At 38.0% G+C, this 22,264-nt stretch overlaps 1 protein-coding gene across 17 annotated transcripts in view; it reads right to left on the bottom strand.

Moving 5' to 3' along the window:
• Window positions 1–22,264, bottom strand: part of SAP30 (Sin3A associated protein 30) — a 109,591-nt gene that overhangs the window by 60,732 nt on the left and 26,595 nt on the right. For 14 of the 17 annotated variants that reach the window (XR_012498127.1, XR_012498128.1, XM_074338320.1 and 11 more), the window contains exon 4: window positions 18,808–18,896. Coding sequence is in view for 12 of the 17 variants with exons in the window: in XM_074338320.1 (XP_074194421.1) it covers window positions 18,808–18,896 (89 nt within the window). In the remaining 5 variants the exon portion in view is untranslated. Of the gene's footprint in view, window positions 1–18,807; window positions 18,897–22,264 lie in introns of those variants that run through there. The other 3 variants (XM_019733178.2, XR_002137467.2, XR_002137468.2) reach the window with 3 other exon arrangements.

Raw genomic sequence — 22,264 nt, 5'->3', positions numbered from 1 at the left:
ATCTTAGGGACCTATGGGATACTATCAAGTAGATCAACATGCATCTATATTGTAGGTATCCCAGAAAGAGGAGAGAGAGAATGGGGCAGAGAGACTATTTGAAGAAATAATAGTTGGAAACCCCCTAAACTTTATGAAAGATATGAATATATATATCCAAGAGGCTCAACAAACTCCAAGTAAGATAAACTCATAGAGAACCACAGCAAGACACATTATAATCAAACTTTCAAAAGCCAACAACAGAGATAATTTTAAAAGTAGCAAGAGAGAAGCAAATAATCACATACAAGGATGTTCAATAAGATTATCAGCAGTTTTCTCATCAGAACCTTTGGAGGCCAGAAGGCACTGGGCTGATACAGTCAAAGTGCTAAAAGAAAAACCTTGTCAACCAAGAATTTAGCAAAGTTGTCCTTTCAAAAGTAAGGAAGAAATTAAGACTTTCCAAGATAAACTAAAGCTGAGGGAGTTTGTTACCACTGGACCTGCTCTGCAAGAAATGCTCAAGAAGTCCTATAGGAGAAATGAAAGGGCACCCAAAGCTATAACAGTAACTCAAAGCTATATGAAGAAATAAAGATCTCAATAAAGATAAATACATGGAAAATTATAAAAACTAGTCTTATTGTAACAATGGTTTGTAACTGCACTTTTTGTTTTCTATATGATTCAAGAGACTAATACATTTAAAGAAAAAAATAAGTAGTCTAAAAGCTAGTATTATTGCAATTTGTAATTGCAAATCTTACTTTCTACATTATTTGAGACTGATGCATTTAAAAGAATTAGTAATATATGCTTTGGGGTACACAATGTACAAAGATATAATTTTATGACATCAAAAGCTGAAAGGAGTGGGGATGAAGATGTAAAGGAGCAGAGTTTTTGTATGTTATTGAAGTTAGTCTCATATGAATTCAAATTATAGTGTTATAACTTTAAGTAATTAATGTAATTCTCTGGTAACCATAAAAAAAATAGGATATACACAAAAGGAAATGAAAAAGGAATTTACACATTTCACTACAAAAAACAAACTCAACAGTAATAAAGGAAATGAGGAATAAAAAGACAGTAATACAGGAAATGAGGGATAATAAAAGCTATAAGGCATTTAGAAAACAAATAGCAAAATGACATATCAGTAACTATTTTAAATTTAAATGGATTAAATTCTCTAATCAAAAGATAGAGATTGGCAGAAAGGATAAAAACACATGATCCCACTATATATTGTCTACAAGAGACTCACTTTACATCCAAAGACACAAATAGACTGAAAGCGAATCAATGGAAAAAGATATTTCATGCAATAGCAGCCAAAAGAGAGCATAGGTGGATATTCTAATATCAGACAAAATAAACTTTAAATTGAAGAAATTTACAAGCATCAAAGAAGGACATTATATACTAATAAAAGTTTCAGGGGTGGCTGGTTAGCTCAGTTGTTAGAATGCGGTGCTCTTAACAACAAGGTTGCTGGTTCGATCCCCACATGGGCCACTGTGAGCTGCGCCCTCCACAACTAGATTGAAACAACTATTTGACTTGGGGCTGATGGGTCCTGGAAAAATATACTTAAATAAATAAAAGTTTAAAAATAAATAAATAAGTAAATAAATAAAGTTTCAATACAGCAAGAAGATATAACAATTATAAACATTTGAGCACCCAATGAGAGATCGTCAAAATAGATGAAGCAAAAACTAACAGAATTGAAGGGAGAAATAAGATAGTTCTGTGGTAATCGTTGGAGACTTCAATATGCATTATCACAATAATGGACAGAACAAGCAGAAGTAAAGTAATAGACAGTAAACACAATAGACTACCTAAATCTAACAGACATATACAGAACACTCTACCCAGAAAAAACAGCATACACATCCTTCTCAAGTATGCACAGGATATTTCCCAAAATAAACCACATATTAGGTCACAAATTAAGTCTCAATAAATTTTTAAAAGATAGATATTATATAAAGTATCTTCTGTGACCACAATGGGTAAGTTAGAAATCAATAACTGAAGGAAAACTGGAAAATTTACAAAATTGTTGAAATTAAACAATCACTTTTAAACAACCAATAGATCAAAGAAGAAATCACAACAGAAATTAGAAAATACTTAGAGAGTAATGAAAACAAAACATAACATGCCAAAATTTATGGAATGCAGCAAAAGTGGTGCTAATGAGGAAATTTATAGTAAACACATTAAAAACAAGAAAGATCTCAAATCAACAACCTAATTTTATAACTTAAGGAATTCAAAACAGAAAAAATAAAACCCCAAACTAGCAGAAGGAAGGAAATAATAATAATTTGAGCAGAGATAAATAAAATAGAAACTAAAAAAATAGAGAAAATCAATGAAACCAAAACTGGGCTCTTCTAAAAGATTAACACAACTGACAAATCTTTAGCTATATGGACTAAGAAAAATAGAAGAATACAATTACTAAAACCAGAAACAAAAGTGGCAACATTACTTGATTCTACAGAGAGTATTATGAACAACTGCATATCAACATATCCTAGATTAAATATACACATTCCTAGAAATCCAAACTCTACCAAGACTAAATCACAAAGAAATAGAAAATGTGAATAGACCTATAACTATTAAAGAGATCGAATCAGTAATAATAATAACAATAACAATAATAAATCTCCTGGCAAAGAAAAGCCCTGGACCCAATTCCTTCACTGGTGAATTCTTTATATTTAAAGAAACCAATATTTAAAGAACTAATATCAATCCCTCTTAAACTTTTCCTAAAAATTGAAGAGGAGGAAACACTTTTTAAAATTTTAATGAATTAATTATTTTTTTTCCCTTTCTTCTGTCTCCCTCCCACCCCGACTCTGGTTCAAGCTGTTGTTTCTCAGTCTAGTGTGTAGGACACAGCTCCTTGGCCCATGCTGGTATTATGTGCCTTGTGGTTCCCCCGGCTGAGGCAGTTGGTCGCCAGTTGTCAGTCGGCTGCTCACAGCAGCTCACGGCAGCTCTTGCCAGCTGCCAACTGCTCACACTGGCTGCCGGCCACTCACGCTGGCCATTGGATGCTCATGGCGGCACATGGTGCCCCGCGACAGTACACAGCAGCCAAGGCAGCTCATGCCTACCTCCAGCTGCTCACGGTAGCCCAGCTCCAGGGAGAGCTGTTGTTCGCAATCTTAGCTGTAGAGGCCACAGCTCACTGGCTCCTATGGGAATTGAACTGGAGACCTCAGTGCTAGGAGCACAGGCACTCCAACCACCTGAGCCACCGGGCCGGCCCAGAACACTTCTTAATTCATCTGATGAGGCCAGCATTTGCTTTATACCAAAGCCAAAGACACGAAAAGAAAACTGTAGACCACTATTCCTTATGAACAGTATCTTCAACAAAATACTAGCAAATCAAATTCAACAGCATATTAAAACAGTTATGCACCATGACTAAGTGGGATTTGTTCTTGGAATGCAAGGATGGTTCAATACACAAAAATCAATTAAGGTAATATACACCATTAACAGAAAAAGGAAAAAAATACATGATCATCTCAATTGATGCATAAAAAAGCATTTGACAAAATTCAACACCCTTGTCATCGTAAAACACACTAAAAAAAGTAGAAATAGATGGACACTACTGCAACACAATAAAAGCCATTCATGAAAAACCCACAGCAAACATCATACTCAATGGTGAAAGACTGAAAGCTTTTCCTCTAATATCAGAAACAAGGCAAGGATGCCCTCTTTCACCACTTCTACTCTACATAGTATTGGATTCTAGCTAGAGCAATTAGTCAAGAAAAAGAAATAAAAGGCATCCAACTTGGAAAGGAAGAAGTAAAATTATTTCTGTGGAAAACCCTAAAGATTCCACACAGAAAAAGAAACTGTCAGAACTAATAAATCAATTCAGCAAAGTAACAGGATACAAAGTCAACACACAAAAATTATTTGCATTTCTATATACTAACACTGAACAATCTGAAAAGGAAATCACAAAAACAATTCCATTTTTAATAGTATGAAAAGAAATAAAGTATTTAAAAATAAACTTAACCAGGAGGGTGAAAGATTTGTACAATGAAAGCTATAAAACATTACTGAAAGAAATTAAAGAAGACATAAACACAACACATTCTATGTTCATGAATTGGAAGACCTAATATTTTCAAAATGTCAATATTATCCAAGTGATCCACAGATTAAATTCAATCCCAATCAAAATCTCAATGACATTTTTTTGCAGGGAAAAAAAACCCACTAAAATTTATACAGAATCTCAAAGGACTTTGAACAGACAAAATCTTGGAGAAAAAAAAAAAAGAACAAAACTGAAGGACTCACGCTTTCTGATTTCAAAGCTTACTATAAAGCTACAACAATCAAAACAATGTGGTATTAGCATAAGAACAGACATATATATCAATGGAATAGAATTCAGAGGCCAGAAAGAAACCGTTGCATATATGGTCAACTGATTTTTTTGACAAGGGTGCCAAGACCATTCAGTGGGGAAAGGACAGTCTTTTCAACAAGTAGTGCTGGAAAAACTAGATATCCACAAGCAAAAAATACAGTTGGACCCTTACCTAACACCATATATAAAAATAAATCAAAGGTCTAACTGTAAGACGTAAAACAATAGAACTTTTTGAAGAAAACATAAGTCAAAAGCTTCACAACATTGGATTTGTCAATGATTTAGTGGATGTGACACCATATTGGACTTCATGAAAATTTAAAAACAATTTGAGCATCAAGAAACACTATTAGAGTAAAAAGGCAAGCCACAAAATGGGAGAAAATATTAATATCTGCATTTATATACTGAAAGTATAGAAAACTCCTTAAACTCAATGATTCAAACAACAACCAACCCAATGAAAAATGGGCAAAGGTCTTCAATAAACATTTTTCCAAAGAAGATATACAAATGCCAAGAAGCACATGAAAAGATGCTCAACATCACTAATTGTTAGGGAAATGCAAATTCAAACTACAGTAAGATACCACTTCACCATTAAGATGGTTACTATATAAAACACAACAACAAACTGATTTTTTTTGGCAAGCATGTAGAGAAATTGGTACCCTTGTGTATTGTTGGTGGGGATTTAAAATGGTATAGCCACTGTAGAAAACTATATGGAGGTTACTCAAAAGAATTACCATTTGATCCAATGATTCCACTTACGGATATAAACCCAAAAGAATTGAAAACAGGTCTCAAAAGGATATTTGTATACCCATGTTCCTGGGTATGCATTATTCACAATGGATAAAACATGGAAGCAACCCAAGTGTCCATTGATGAATGGATAAACAAAATGTGGTACATACTAATACATACATGGGCTATTATTCAGCCTTAAAAATGAAGAAAATTATGCAATATACTACAAACATGTATGAACCTTGAGGACATTATGCTAACACAAAGCAGTCAAAAAAGACAAATAGTGTATGATTCCACTTATATGAGGTACTTAGAGTAGTCACATTCAGAGAAACAGCAAGTAGAATGGTGGTTGCCAGGGACTGTGGGGGAGGGAGGAATGAGCAGTGATTGTTTAATGGGAATAGACTTTCAATTTTTCAAGAAAAAAGTTATGGAGATGGGTGGGGGTGATGATGCACAATGCTATGAATGTATTTAAAACCACTGAACTGTACCCTTAAAAATGCTTAAGGTAGTAAATTGTATGTTATGTGTTTTTTTACAATAAGTTTTAAAAATTGAAAATAAAATACACACAAACAAAACTGAAAGAAAAGAAAATATCTAGTGGCATTTTTCTAGCCTCTTGTATGTTAATGTGGCAATGTTGTTACATGGTACGGCAGAAGCAGCAGTGGCTTTGGGGTCAGATAGGCTAGGTTTGCATCGCAAATTCCAGCTCTGCAGTATAATCTCCTCATTTTCCCTGTATAAACCCGACCAGAAGAGAGCAAGTTTGTTTTAGGCTTCTTAAGTACTCTATCGCCTTGAGCAACTTACTTAATGTCTCTGAGTCTCGATCCCATTCATAACACAGGGGAAATAATATAAATCTCCTAGATTTTCCTTGAGAAATAAAGGTAGTGTGGCTAAAGAGTAAGTAATCAATAAACGTCAATTCTCTTTCCCTTTAAAGAAAAGGCTATTAGGATGCCCTTAGGGGAATCTGTCAGACAAATTCAACATCAGAGACAGATATAATGGCCTTGGTTATGTATGGCCACTTTTTATAAGAAATGCTGACTGAGCACTCATGATGCGAGAGACTCAAAAATTAAATCTACTAAGCTGGCCTATAGCTTGAGACAGGATATTCACTGGTCCACAATAAATAAAAGGGAAGAAGGAATTACACAACGTATCTCTGTTCTCATTACTCAATCTCTGCCCAACCGAAAGCTTGCTTCATAAGAGATTAGCCACAACCCCTGAGAGAAAACATCATCCTGAATTGCAAAACCCATTTTGCTGTCTCACAGAACCTTTATAAATCTCAGTTGCAGTGAATGTATCTCTTGTTTTATTTATGGAATGACTATTTAGAGAGAATTTTTATCATAGTCATCATTATTAGTCCTTTGGCCAACACTCCAAATTGGAGGAAGAAGAAATAAACATGCCATGTTAATTTTCCTATTTTGCATTTAAAGGGAAGATAGTTGGCTCTTTTCAAGGGACACAAAGCAATTTCTGGGATGTAAGGCCAGCACAAAAATTTCCACAGTTGAGTCACTGCTACTTCCATCTCATTCTGGAGATGGGCAAACACTACTGGTCACCAAAAGATCAAATGCCCTAAAGCAAACAATAAATACGCACTATCCACCAAGAGATATCAACCATTTACTCCCTAGGATGGAGACGACTATGCATGGGTAACAGATGGCATTCTACCTTCATAGCAGTTATGAATGAGAATGCCAAGGCAAGTCATAGAAGCATATATTCTCTCTGATGAGGGGAAATGGGCAAAGCTCTACACCCTCCCACAGCTACAGTGAGCACAGCTGACAGAAAGAAGAAGAAAAGGTGAAAACACTCTACCCTGTCTTGACTTAACCCAAATCTCTCTCCCTTTCAAGTTACTTGGTCGTGGGGCACGAAGGGGTTTGGGTGGGAACTGTGGTTGACAGCATCATCTGTGCTTTCCTGCCCCTGCTGAAGAACCCTCAGTACATCATCATGTGGCCTCCCCATGGCCCACGCTCTCAAGATGAGGAGGACAGCAAGGACCACGAGTGATGTTAAGTTTATTACCTGGTGAATCTACATGGTCACAATATGATTACAGATAATGCCATGTGTTTCCTAAGGTTCAGGGCTATGAGACACTAGAATGCATTACAGACAATAATTTAGAATTATCCTAGGCTGATTTTAAAGAGGTAAGTAGGGAGATGACATTTGGGGATGGTCTGTGATGAATTGAAAGAGATGCGCAGATGTCAGGTAAGTAGAGCCTCCCAGGACGGCAACGCGGAGGACGGGTCCTAGTGTTCTGGGCTCTGGCACTCAGCTGTGCAGGTCCAAAGAATGGATTCTGTCTGTACTGCTAGGCAGTGAGTTTGGGGGCCTCACCTATGCTAACCAAACCCTCACAAGATTGACATGTCACACAAAACACAAATGTATTTATGTGTAATAGGTATATAACAAACCTTTTCAGTGACCTCCCTAACTTGTTTCTGTAATCCTGCCCATTATCAGGGTAGCGGGGAGACCAATTCATGTTACCTTGTTAAACAAAGATGCAGAATCAAAAGAGTTGGATACGTTTAAGGGGTGTTTCATCCAGGTATTGGGAAGCCTTCTGAGTGGAACGTGCTTTCCAGGTGATCTGAGCACTACCGACCGCCAGGAAAAGTGTCTCTCTCCTCTGGAAGGTGTTAAGCTATCAGCACCGAATTCCCACTGCCTAATCTGCCCTTTTCTAAACCAATGCAGATTACCTATCTACCACACCTCCAACGATATTAATCCTAGTTTTCTTCAGATGGAGCACAATACCATTCTCACCGCTTTGTTTTACATCCAGTCATTTTCCTGAACCTACACCTGGCTCATCTTAACTATCCCAGTCTTCTCCGTCCCTCATGACCAGCCCACAGAGACGGTTCCTGATGGTTGGTCTCTTCAATTATGTGTTGGTTCTCATTGCTTCCTCTGATGAAATTATTTTCAACTTCTGGGGGCACTTTAATATGCACGTGACAAGCTCCCACAGTCTGCCTGGAGGCAGAAAGATGCCTCCCACAGCCTTGTTCAGCACCAATTATTCTGTTCATCTGTGGAATGTGTTTGTAACGTGTTTTATTTATTTTGCCGCCACACATTCCTGCCTTCCTAGAGGAAGAGGTGAATAAACCACCCTGCCTCTTCCCCCGAGAAAGTAATTTTTTCACCTTAGGTGGGCCATCTGTTTCTCCTAACACAGCTCTGCTTTGACTTGAATTGAACACATCTTGTCCCAGGCATTTTGCCAGCTGTAGGTTCCAGGAAATGGAGCAACTAAAAGTGGTTTCGTTGTGATGTCAGATCTCTTTTTTTTTTTTTAACGCAACTTATGGAATTAACTTGAAGGAAATTGTGCATCACTGTTCACAGGAGTGGTTAGAGTGGCAAGAGTCTCAGAGTAACAACGAAACTGTATACGAATATCCTAAGAAATACCACTGAGGCATGTTGCTAGATCCAGCAGAGGGCCTGATAAGTGGAAAGAAAAATTGAGTTTTTGCTTTGGACCCAAAACAGATCCCCTAAGCCAGGGGTGTCCAAACTGCGGCCCGCGGGCCAACTGCGGCCCGCAATTCATTGTTAATTGGCCCACAGCAAATTCCAAAAATACATTTAGTTTACTTAAATAAACCAGGTGAGGCAATACGTACTTCACCTCGAGTGAGTGGCCCAGCTGTTTGTATATTTTACCACATATGGCCTTTGGAAAAAAACATTGAAAAAAGTTTGGACACCCCTGCCCTAAGCTAAGAGTTCTCAACCCTTGATGAAGATCCAATTCAACTATGTAGTTTTCAGTCTTCATGCCTTGGTCCCACTCAACTGGCTGCTTCTGATGCCCAGCTATGTTGCGAACAATTCCTCTAAACCATTAGGTGTCAGAGACCTCTTCTTAAGCTCCCAAACTATTGGGGGAAAAATTACCCAGGGCAGAAAGTTTCAAAATGTACAGACTGCACATCAAAAGAAATGATCACAATGAAAAGACAACCTATAGAATGGGAAAAATATTTGCAAATCATGCACCTGATAAGGGGTTAATATCTAAAATATATAAAGAACTCATACAACTCAATAGCAAAAATATCAAATAACTCAACTAAAAATGGTCAAAGGGTTTTGTTCCTCAAGCAATTCCACTTCTGGTATATATCTGAAGGAAATGAAAACACTATGTTGAAGAGATATCTGCAACCCCATGTTCCTAGCAGCATAATTTGCAATAATCAAGACATGGAAACAACATAAGTGCCCATGAAGGTATGAAGAGATAAAGAACTTATAGTATATTAATACAATGGAATATTGAGCCATAAATAAAGAACGAAATCCTGCCATTTGTGATACCATGGATGGGACTTGAGGGCGTTAAGCTAAGTGAAATAAATCAGACAGAAACAAATACTGTATGATCTCACTTTTATGTGGAATCTTAAAAATAAAAAAAAGTCATAGGTGGTGGACGAATTGTATAAAGGTGGTCAAAAGCTCCAAACTTCCAGGTATAAGATAAGTAAGTCCTTTTACTAACAATTGTCACCCCAATAAAGTTTAATTAAAAAAAAAAGATAAGTCCTGGGGATATAATGTATGTACAACATGCTGATTGTAATTAGCACTGCTGTTATGGTATATTTGAAAGTTGTTGAAGAGAGTACATCCCAAGACTTCTCATCACAAGGAAAAAAACTTTTTTTTCTTGTATCTCTATGAGATGATGGATGTTAACTAAACTTCTTGGGGTAATCATGTCACAATATAGGTGAGTCAAGTGATTATGCTGTACACCTTAAACTTATAGTGTGCTGTATGTATGTCAATTACAGCTCAATAAAACTAGGAAAAAATATACAGGCTTAATGTGGAAGGTGATGAGCTGTGGGAGGCAGCAGTGAACTGAGGGTGGTATGATGCTCAGATTGTTTTCTGACATTGTTATTCGGAGTTGGAGCAAGGAGTTAATCGCGAAGACAAGAAGGCAGCTCTATTTTGGCAACTATGGGCCACTCAGGCCAATGGAGGGCCTTTTGTCGTGCTTTAGCGCAGATATAGGGCATCAGCAAGAGCAACATTACTTGACTGACTTTAAAAGATAAAGCACAATTAGTAGCTGCTTCCACGAACCGACAAGTAAATATGGCAGCTACTTTATAGAGGTGAAAGACAGTAGAAGAAATGGTAGATATCATGAGTTGAAGAAAAGCATTCATGACTTACTCTAACATATGTGAGAGAAGACTTTGAGACTTTCTGAACTATTCAGAAGGGATTGGGCCAGGGCTGATATTCAGCCAATACACACTGACATGGTGTTACTATAGGTTAAAATATAGAAATATTGCCATGATGGTTGGTAAATCGCTTAAGTTAGACCATATGCCACAGAATGACAACATCCAATGGCCACTGTGTAGGTGGTAATGGGATTTGGGCCTGGTGCCTCTGGACATTGGGGCATAAGCTGAGCAGACAGAGGTGGTAGCTGGAGGGGGTGCAGTCCCTGCCTGCTGCTCAGGGTGGGCCCAGGATTGGCCGAGGGGTGGGACAGGCCCTGCTTGTGGTAGTGTTGTAGGTAGGGGTAGGTAGAAGCAAAGGCCCTCCAGGTACAGGCTATGTGAGAAGCGCTGGCATCCTGATCATGAGGGAGAGCCCACCTCGTCACCCTCCCACTGCAGCAAGTGCCTGGTCCAGAGCTAATGACCATCAATTTAATGGGGAAGACATTGGGAGAGTTTGGTGCAGTTCCCTCCATAAAACTGTAGCTTAGAGATAGGCAGCATTTAGTTCTCTGAGTTTATCAAACATCAGACCACACCAGTAATTTCCACACATCAATAATGATTTAGAAATTAGAATAATTTGATGACCATTTAACCTTGTATCACATAGTAGTTTCATGATATATAGTTTAGAGAATATAAATAGTTTAAATCTTTATTTACAGACTGATTATTTATGTGTTGATTACATTTATTTATAAAACTTCTACTGACATACAGGTTGTTCAGTACCATCCCTAGAGTGGGCAGTGTGGAACTGGAGGCATAGTGATTCGGCTCATGGGATTTAAAATGGCTTCATTTCCCCCTGGCCTGTATCCTAGGTTGGTCTGACTTGGGCAAATATGGGTTTCATTTGATTTACAAATGAAATGTTAGTTTCCATTTGTTGCTCAGGATTGGATCTAACCAACCCAGTCAAGATTTCCCAGTCATTACTCTTCTCATACTTCCTGAACCTTCAGAAGGGTCTGCGCTGCAGCTGCAAGATGCAAACGAGGCAAAAGAAATGGCACTGGTAGGCTTTCACTAACTTTGCCAGGGCAGGAAGGCCAGAAGGTCATTCATTCAACAAATAGTTATTGAGCACCTAAACTGTGCCAGGGAGCGTTCTCAGCACTGAGAATATGTAACAGAATAAAATAGATGAAAATCCCTACCGTGGAGCCAACACGTGGTTGCAGGTGGTGGTCATTATTCAAAGACAAAGGACTGACGGAACCAAGGAGAAAGTCGGGCTCTCCTTTCAGCACCCTCTCCTGCACACTCTTCCGCCTTGGGGTAGTAGCTAGGCCACTGGGATTAACACCGCAGCACTGAGGAGCTACTCTACTCTGAGACAGTTAAGCAATCATGTGGGTGGGTCCCAGGAAAGGACCCCAGCTCCAAATTTACTGCTCCTTTCTTATGACTTAGTATTCAAAGTTCTGCCATTTGAGAAACATTTTCCAACAAATGTTCCTTGGAATCTAGTCCCTCAAAACGCTTAGTTTTACCAAAAAAAAAAAAAAAAGGCTCAGTGGTTAAACACATTTGGCAAACACTTTAGCTCTTGGAGATTCATGATGAACTGGCGTATTAAATATAATCCGTGTGACCTCCATTGGTTTTGGATTCCAAATTTGGGCATCTCTCTCTTTTTCTAATGACTTACTTGTGTAAGTTTCCATTCCTTCATATTGAAGGTAATGCAGTATCTCTCTCTTAAGGATTTCCCATTCCCCAAATTGTCCAGGAACCCTGGGAACTTCCTTAGTCCAAACACAGCTTGGAGCAGTCATGTTTCAAAGTGGCATGTGGAAAGAACTGATCAGTTCATTAAAACTTCTGATTTTAATCACTTCTACATGGTGTCACTGTTGAAAACTGGTTTCAACAGGCCCTAATGAGTCCCTGTGCTGCCCGAAGGATGTCTTTTCTGCTGCAGAACCCTGTGCAGGCAGCAGGGGGGCACTTGAGGACACCGATTCCCAAGGTGACAGGCTTATTGGATTTATACTCAGTGGAATCAGCCACTGTTCCTCAAACACGACAGCTTTGCCCAGGTGGCTGGTTATAATGGGGTTTTAAAGCACAGCTACACACTGTATCTAGAACACGCTGTCTCCCACAAACCTCCAGACCCTAGTGTTGAGCCTAAGTCACTGAGCCAGACTCCCTTTATTTCTTGGGGGAACTTGAATGCTTTTTGCTATCAGGGGACCCATCAGGGCTATCTCAGACCTTCAGAAAGCTCTAATTAAGTTGAATCTCAAAAGGGAAGCAGATTGGGTCTTGATCCCTTTCCTTCTGGAGGATCCTTAGCCCTAGGGAAGCTTGATTTGGCATATCAGGGAGACATTAGCAACAAAAGTCTTTGTACATATCCCTTCTCCAGAGACATGTTTATGGACTCACCTTGTATTGACATAATTAGGTGTATACAGGAAACTATCAAAGGAGATCCAGGGGGTCTTATTCTGCCATGCTGCTTCTCCACTAAATATACGCATTAAATTTCAAATCACTACAAATGTTTCTGGGAAGTTGGAATACTTAAAAATCATTTGTTATGAATCATTTGGCCCAAGTTGTTTATCAGGTTTCTTCCTATTTGAGAGGTAGCTAAAATCCAGAAGGATATAGAACACACCACTTATAAAGTTTCCTGGGTGCAAAGGACCGAAAGACATGCTGGGATATTGTAGGCAATTAAGCACCCGGAGGGCCCCCTGTCACGTGGGAAAGGAAGAACAATGAAAGAGAGAGGAAGATTTTTCCGTTATGATTTTGTATATTAAAAAGGGTACTGTCTATCTATGGAAGTCCCCTCTAATGCATCATAAGGTATGTTCTCCTTCAGAGATAGACTCCCAAGAATTCTCTCCTGAATTCCGTCCAACTAAAAGAAAAAAAAAAAAAAAAAAAACTAAACTAAAAAACTGAAAAAACGCTAAAACCCTTCAGCCTTCTTGGTAAGCCAGTCCTCATCTCTCAGTGAGTCAGGCTCCTCATGGAGAAATATCAGAACCTTTTAGGTCAGGCAAGAAAACCCCAGCAGTTGCCAACATGGCTTTAGACTCATTAATTTTTCTGATACTAAAAAGATCATAATTTCTATGGAGAGGAAAAATACATTGAGCTAGTATGATATCCTTAAGCCTCTTATTCTTACTGGTCCTTGGCTATCTCCATTTCCTCAAATATTTTACTTCAAGTGACTTAAGACACAAAATAAAACATAGTATACACTGTTAAAGCTTTCTTGATACCAGGATATTTTATACTCAGTCTTATTGCACCAATTAGCACAAGTCACTTGGATACTGTGGGGAAAAGCAGTGAAAATTCTGTAAGGTGGTAACAATATGGGGGCAATTTTTATTAACCCATCTTCAAAAAAGGACCCTCTTCAGAATACTTGTATTAAAGGCAAAGACTAAGGTACCTTTTGTTGAAGACAGTGTTATAGAAATGCCTTTTGTGTTTTGGGGGTAAAATTGTTATGTTTTAGACTTCAGTGAACATATTTGCCTCCCACTCTAATGCACACCCATATTGTATACAATAACAAGTTGTGTTTTAACAGGATTATACTATACGTAAAGCACATCACATGTTTAGAGATGAAATATCCAGGGACAATATTTCCATTGCTTACAATTCTTGGCATTTCATGTGTTCTATCTGACATGTACACACATTAAGGGAGCTGGTTTTAGTTACCTAATACTGTGTTGCATTTACTACTTTAACTTGCAAATGCTTTTATTTGAATCTCTAAACATGTCATTTTTAACATGTTCTATTAGTGAGAGAAACAAAGAAAAATTTTACAACTAATCTAACGCCTATAAATTTCCCTGTTTGTGACATCGAAGAAATGGCCTTGACAGACACAGATCTGCTCATATTTCAAAGAATATCAAATATAAATACTTCTAAATTGCCCTATATTTAAAGTTCTCTTATTCCATAAAATATTTATGGATTCATTGTTTATACTTTTGTAAAAAATGGTGCCTGATTCTGAACAGATTTATTATGTGAATGTGTTTATTATTTTTTAAACAGCTATATTTGAGAAGCCATATAAAAGCTAAATATTACAAATCAACAATTACAATCAAGAAGAAAACTAAATGTTAAAAAGATGCTTAGTGTATTTGAAAACTTATGTCCCTGCAAAACCTACATAGAAATGTTTATAGCATCTTTAATCATAATTGCAAAAACTGTAAGCAACCAAGATGTCCTTCAACAGGTGAAAGGATAAAAAAACAAAAAACTGGCATATCTCTATAATGGAATATTATTCCGTGATAAAAATAGGTAAACTGTCAAGCCATAAAAAGACGTGGGTGACTCTTAACTACATATTTCTGAATGAAAGAAGCCAGTCTATACAGGCTATATACTATGTGGTTCCAATTATATGACAATCTGGAAAATGTAACATTATAGAAATGGTAAAAAAGATCAATGGTTAGCAGGAGTCCCAGGCAGGGGGAAGGCTGAATAGGTGACTACTTTAGGGTGGTGTGACTATTCTGCATCATAATGTAATGGTGGATAGATGACACTGCGAATTTAACAAAACCCATAGACCTTTACAGCACAGATACTTAACCTCAATGCATGCAAATTAAAAAAATACATATAATATTTAAATTATTATATATGATATTTAAATTATATATATACATATATATGTATACATATATTTATTTATTTATTTATTTATTTATTTATTTATTTAAGCGGTTGGTTTTCCCTGCATGGAATGCAGAATGTGACAAAACACTCTAACCGTATTACAAATGAATGAAACCACCTCACTGAAGGGTGTGGTAGAAGGAAAGGTGCTGACCTAAGTAACTTTGGAAATGGAGTCTATAAAACTGAAGTCAAAAAATACTGTCAACACTGTGCTCTAGTTGATAAATGTATCATAGGACATGAGTCAACAGTTCTGATATTGCTGTCCGTGTATACTGGAATTGCACAACTAAATAAATGGCAGATGGTGGGAGACAGGTTTCTCACTGTTGGAGTGGGTGGTTACAGATAAGCAAGGGGAGGGGGCTAGAACATTTCATGTAGTAATGGATTAGAGTTGGAGACATCAGTATAAAACTCATGTTTATTTGCTATAGGTACAAATGGTTACATAGACAAATACGTATAGATATGTATACATATACAGATTAGTACATATATATATTTCCTCGCTCTGTCAGCTGAGAGGGCCTAGAGGTTATGACACACCAGTAGTAATGAGCCCATCTAGTGCCTGGATCTTGGTTTGTAACCAATTCACCAATAGAAGGAACTATGGCTCCTTGGAGAAATGGTTGATTCTAAGACTGGGACAGGAAATGTACAAGATAAGCCTGGGGCATCTTGTAGTGCCAGAAAGTTAGGAGGCGTTGGGGAAAACAAAACAAAACACCTGATGAGGGTATATACCAAGAAGATACATGAGACGCCTGAAAGAGCTCCCAATAGCCAAAGCTGGAACAGTTTAAGCAACAGCAATATTGGATTATAATCCAAAGTATAAAATAAATATCCATGAGTTCATATTGATGTAAATAAACAAATGAGGGAGAATAGACACATTTTACACACAGAATTCCAAGAAATCTACGTAGACACTCTGCCCTCCAGGAGGTAGACCATAACTCCCTAGTGCTTAAGGGTGAGGTACACATGGTGACTTCCTGTCAAAGAGTGCAATATGGAAAGGGGGAGAAACAGAGTAACTTTGTAGTGGAGAAAACGGCCAAACACTACCTTAGGCAGGTGATCAAGGTCCACGGCAACTGTGATACGTCATGTTTACAGTATGAGAAGATGTACTGAAAAGAGCACTTTAACTTCGGGGTCTTTTTCTCAAAATCACCTAACCCAAGTTCCATCATAAGGTAAATATTAGGTAAATGTCAGTGGAAGGACATTCTACAAAACACCTAACCAGTACTCCTCAAAACTTGTCAAGATCACTGAAAACACAGGAAGTCTAAGAAACTGTCTCGGTCAAGAGAAGAGAAGCCTAAAGAGACAAGTGAACCTAATAACGTGGTGTCCCGGAGGGGGTCCTTGAACAGAAAAAGGACATTTATTTCTTAGTAAAAACGAAGAAAATGAATAAATTATGGACTTTAGTTAATAATGTATCATTATTGATTCATTAATTGTAATTCATGTACCACACTAATGTAAGATGTTAAATAATAGAGGAAATTGGGTATAAGGTATATAGGAAGTTTCTGTCCTGTTAACAATTTTTTCTGTAAATCTAAAACTATCCTAAAATGTAACAGTTTATTTAAAAAGATATTGAGAATCACACATTCATAAAAAGTGGGAAATGGAAGGCACCATAAAGCCCATCCATTAAACCATTTGTTTTTACAAGGGAGGAAACTGAGGATTGATAGTAGGATTTAGCAGCCTGCTCTTCAGAGAGGACCTTGAGAAAACGGTAGCTAGCCACTGAAATTCATCCTCCCTGACACTAAACGTCAATCATAAAAGACAGTGGACACTCAATAAATAATTATCGAATGGCGAATAATTCTCCCAAACCTACCTTCTACCCAAGTATTTCATCCATTTACTCATTCATTTATATACTCATTCATCCATTTAACAAGTACTTACTGAGTGGCGCCACAATTTTACTTCTAGAATTATAATCCCTTGGAAACTCAATCCAAATGACTGACATTTGGGCAATTTTACATATTTGACACTGTAGGAAACTCTATTTCGCTGACTCAAATTTATAAGGAAGAATTGTTTCAAGCCCAGTATCAACAGAAAATAGATTGAGGAGACACACTAAGTGAGTGATGGCTCTATGAGATAAAGAGTATGTATGTGTGGTTCATTTACACTCAGTCATGGGCTGCAACCTTTTGGAACAGTATTGTTGGCTTAGATTCTCCAGCCTCTCATTCTATGTTTACTACTTATTGAGACAATAGGCCAAGAAGAGAGTTTTCTTTTGCTTTCCAGTTTCAGTTCCACGATCTTGGCCAAGTTGCCTAATCTTTTTGAGCCTCAGTTCCCCCATGTGAAAATCACCTCATAAAAGAATGTTGCTTGGATTAAATAAGCCAACATTTCTAAAGAGCTCAGCACACTTGGCAATGACAGACACTATTACTAGTATCATTACAATTATTGGTATCATTACCAACCAACCAGATGCTTGTACCTGTAAAACAACTGTGGGAAGCTGAGGGCAATAACTCAGGATCTACAAAAGAATATATGTCTGTACACTTAATCAATCTTTTGATCTTTCTAGGTTTGATGAGTGGTTCGTGTCCAACAAACCCCAACATTATTGTTGGGATCTGGGCTATGATTCTATTTACTGTCAGTCCAATGCCTCCTTTAGACAGTGAGGAAACAAATTCATCCACAGGGTTACTTTCAAGTTCCTTTCCTTCTTGGCTTCTTTTCCTACTAACGTCTATTTTCACATTAACATTATCATTCATTCTAAATATTCTATGGGCTCCTAAAACTGCATAGTTTTCTTTAACACACTTCTCTCCCGATGTTCATTTTTCTGCCTTTATTTCTATCATATTTAAAGATCACGTTACTTAGGGCATTTACAACCTCTATGTATAAATGCTGTGAAAAAGTCCAGCACTCCCAGTGGGTGCCTTACTCTCTATGCCCAAGTAAAACAGGGCTTGTGTTGGCTCTTCTGACTAAAAGTTTCTGAGCAAGAAGATGCCCCCTACAATCCTCATTGGAGCCAAGGCTGCCTGTCTGGAAATCCTAGCAGTTCCCAAGTACGTCAGACCTTGGAAACTGCATTTCAAGACGAATGCCTTTAGGAAGCAGTTCTCTTCCTGCATCATTCAACATCTTACACAACAGCTCTTGTTAATTCTGCTCTCTCCTCAAGGGCCTCACTCGAGACTCCTCAGTGGAGTCTGTTTTCATGTTTCACTTCAGTGGCAGAAAGCTAAGTATTTGTGATAGAGGTTATCTTGTTCAACCCTGTTGCAAAAAAACCATTCAAAGCACAAATGTTCCAAGTTCAGAGGAAGTCTTAAGAGAAACTTTAAATAGTTTTAATCAAAAAGAATACTCCTTTACTGAGTTCAAAGATACTTAATAACGCAAGTTAATTGTTTCTTTTTAACTGATTTTAAAGGAATTTTAAAAGGTAATTTTGCCTGTAGCTCATTATTTCAACAAACATACTGTGAATTAGTTTTCAATTAGCGTAATTATTAGAAATGTCTTTTGTCAAGGATATGCACATAAAGCAGGTCCTACCTCTCTCCTGGGAGGAACCTGTGAAGGTTGAAACCAGCTGCTGCTTCTCCCCACACTGCCACTCTCAGTGACTCCAGAAGGATGTAAGCCTGAGGGAAATGAGAGAAAGGGGTCAATTCTGGAACAGAGGAGCCACAGATTCTAAATCAGGTCATATGCATCAGCTCCCAGGTGGAAATCAGAGGCAGAGTTTATGTGTTCCCATTTTTTCACAAGCTTAAGATGTCCAATGTGTAAAACTGTTTATATCTAAGACCTCTCCTGAAGCTTCATCTGATGGGAAGGATTTTATTGTTGTTATTGTTTGTTTGTCTTCTTGGAAATACTACTCAGCTCACTTTTCAAATTTAACATGAATCCTTTTCTGCCTAAGTTCTATATTAAATGTTTCTCTACTCATAAATTGGCTCTATCACTAATTTGTGGGGATTTTCTATTTGTAACAAACCTGATTAGACACAAGAATGATAACATTTATATCTATGCAAATAAAACACAAACACACACACACACACACACACACACACACACACACACACACAGGCAGCATGTATCACATAAAAATACAGGACATATTTTCTAGAAATCTGGGCAGCATATCTGAATGGCCTTACGTACCTCATATAAAAGGCTTATTTTGGGAGGCTCCAGAGGCTGTCTCAAAGAGACAGATGGTCTCCAGAGCAACATAAACCAGGGTTCAATAATAGGTCTGAGTAACAGGCCATCAGGAGAAAAAGCAAAACAAAACACAATGCCCAAGTTTCCATATACAAGAAAACAAATGGTGGTGTCAGATATGAGCCCCAAATTAAAAGTCACAAGGGCAGCCTGTCCAATTGCAGGCCTTGGTTTATAATTCAGCTGCTTTTCAAATGGCTAACTCTGTGTAATGGACATCAGGATGAATAGCAGAAGACATTTTTTAATTTAACAATGTCCAACAATTCTCCCTTGAAATCATGGGAAGTCCAGCTAATGAAAAGTAAATGAGACACAACGAGGGACTAGGAAGCCAAGATCCCAATGTGCTTTTTAGGGGAAATCTTTTCTAAGTGACTAGGAATGTAATGCAGAAGCACTAGGCAGTTACCAAACAGCTGTTGTGTGCCACTTGAAATGGGCATGCAACAAACCCAGTGACAGATATATAGTATGGATTTGAATATTGCTTAATATAAAAATGAATCCACTATTTTGAACAGCCATAGATTAAATACAAAGAAACCAAAGAACTAAACACACAGGGAAAGAAGGGTTCAACAAGAGGAAAAGAGAGAATTCATCCACAGGAAAGTTGATTTGTGTCAGCACCATACTTCCGTCCTGAATCAACATGGAGTAAGCAAGATGGATAGATAGCTCTGAGGATGGAGTAAAGGCTGAATAGTCTCCATTGTTCCCCTCATACTCACATATTTCTACACATTTAAGTCGTACAAATAAATTTACTCTGCCTGTGGCATAATCTTTATTTAGTAAGTATCACAGGAAACTTATTTATAACCATTCAAAGGAAATGTGCAGTCAACTGTACTATGCCTCTCATCTCTTCTCTTCAATTCCTTGTCACTTGCTCCAGCTTCAATGAAATGGGGACCAGAGACTTGATCTCCCTCAGGGCTGGTAACTGCTTCTGGTTTTGTTGGTCTTCCCTTTTCTCTACCTCCCTCCACATTGGGGTGTGCGTGTGTGGCTTTCCTAAAATGGCTGTCATCAGGGGCCTTCCACTCACCTCCGTGCTTCCTGAAATGCTCTTCCTTTGACTTCCATGACACCACTGTCCTAATTTTTCCACTACTTCTGGTTCTCTACTTATGCCTTAAATGCCGGTGCTTCCTAAGAGTCTGATCTTAGCCCTATTCTCTCCTCTACGGTATTCTCTATACTCTACGTATAATCCCTTCTAAGAGATACAATAGGGGAAGAGCCTAGACACTAGGACCACTTTCAGGTCTTATCACTTTCTGGCTGTGTGTGTGTGTGTGTGTGTGTGTGTGTGTGAGAGAGAGAGAGAGAGAGAGAGAGAGAGAGATCTTGGGCAGGTTCTCTAACATCTCTGAGGTTTCCTCATTTATAAAACGGGACTAATAAGAGTATCTACTTCATAGGGACAGAAGAAGGAGTAAATAAGTGAAGTACCTGGCACACAGTAAGTGCTCAGTAGCTTTGAAGTGGTATAACCATGGCTTCCACTATCATTTAGTTGAATAACTAGATTAGTTATTAAGCTAATATTTAGTTGATGAGTTGATAAATTCTAATTCTCTAGCTGATACTTCTTTTCTGAGTTACAAGTCCATTTAACCAGCTAAACATTTCCAATTGCATCTAGGGCTCCTTAAATTCAACATTCACAACAAACTCATTTCTGTCTTCCCACTCCGACTCCAACCAAAACTGCTCTTGTTCTTGTATTCTTTCTCTGAGATGAAGAAGAGCACCATCCATCCAAAGGGCCAAGCCTTTGAAATTATTTAATAAAGTTTCCTACCATTCTCTCAACGACACCTACCCTAAACGTAAAAACCTAATTAGTCACCAAATCTTTTCAGTTTTGCTTCCTAACTCTCTTCTCTCCTGGATTACTGCAAGAGCCCCCTCCCTCCAGTCTCTTTCCTCTCATACCATCCTTCTTTCACACTGCAGTCAGGGGTGCATCCTTTTAAATATTTTTCATCATCTGTCCATTCACCTTCAGGATAAAACCCCCAATTTTTAGCATAGCATATGAGGTACTTCATCGACTTGTCTCTTTCTGGCCCTGTACTTTTATCTTCCACCCTCCCTAGTTCCAGGACACAAAACTGCCTATAATTCCCAAACTTGTTACCCTGTCCTTCACCTTTATGCCTTTATTGATACAACCTAGAATGACCTTCCCTCCATTCTCTGTCTACATAATCCTTATTCTATTATAATATTTCCAACTCCAGCAACACTATCCCAAATTGAATTTTTAAAAAACCCAATAAGTGAAGGACACCTAACAGATGCTAACTTTCCAATACAGTGCTAACACGCAACACAGAGTGCTTTTGGGCCTTTATTTCTGAGACATACAATAGATTTCTTCTTTAGTCGTTTTATTTTTTGCTTTTCATTGTCTGGTAATGACTTTTTGGGGGAGGAGTTGGAGAGTTGGATTATATCTCTAACCAAAATGTTATAATAAGAGATCCAGATGGTGAGGAAAACTTGGTGAAAAAACACAAACTGTGGAAGAGGACGAGGTGCTCAGCTATTTTCCTAAATCGTATTAGCCATTTTTCCTCCTTTTTCTTCTCTCCCTCCTTCCCTCTCTCCCTAACTCTCTGTCTCTCTGTCCCTATCTGTCTCAATGTCTCTCTCTTTCTCCATTTCTGTCTCTCACACACACATTTCTCTTAAGGCAAAAATCACTCTCTGTGTTCTTTTTAAATCCCTCGGTTTTATGTTTTATTGCTCCAAGTCTGCC

This window comes from Rhinolophus sinicus, linkage group LG07 (assembly GCF_036562045.2).
Source record: "Rhinolophus sinicus isolate RSC01 linkage group LG07, ASM3656204v1, whole genome shotgun sequence".
Taxonomy (NCBI): domain Eukaryota; kingdom Metazoa; phylum Chordata; class Mammalia; order Chiroptera; family Rhinolophidae; genus Rhinolophus; species Rhinolophus sinicus.
Note: the sequence above shows the minus strand (reverse complement) of the source record. Positions and strands in the feature narration are given on the sequence as shown.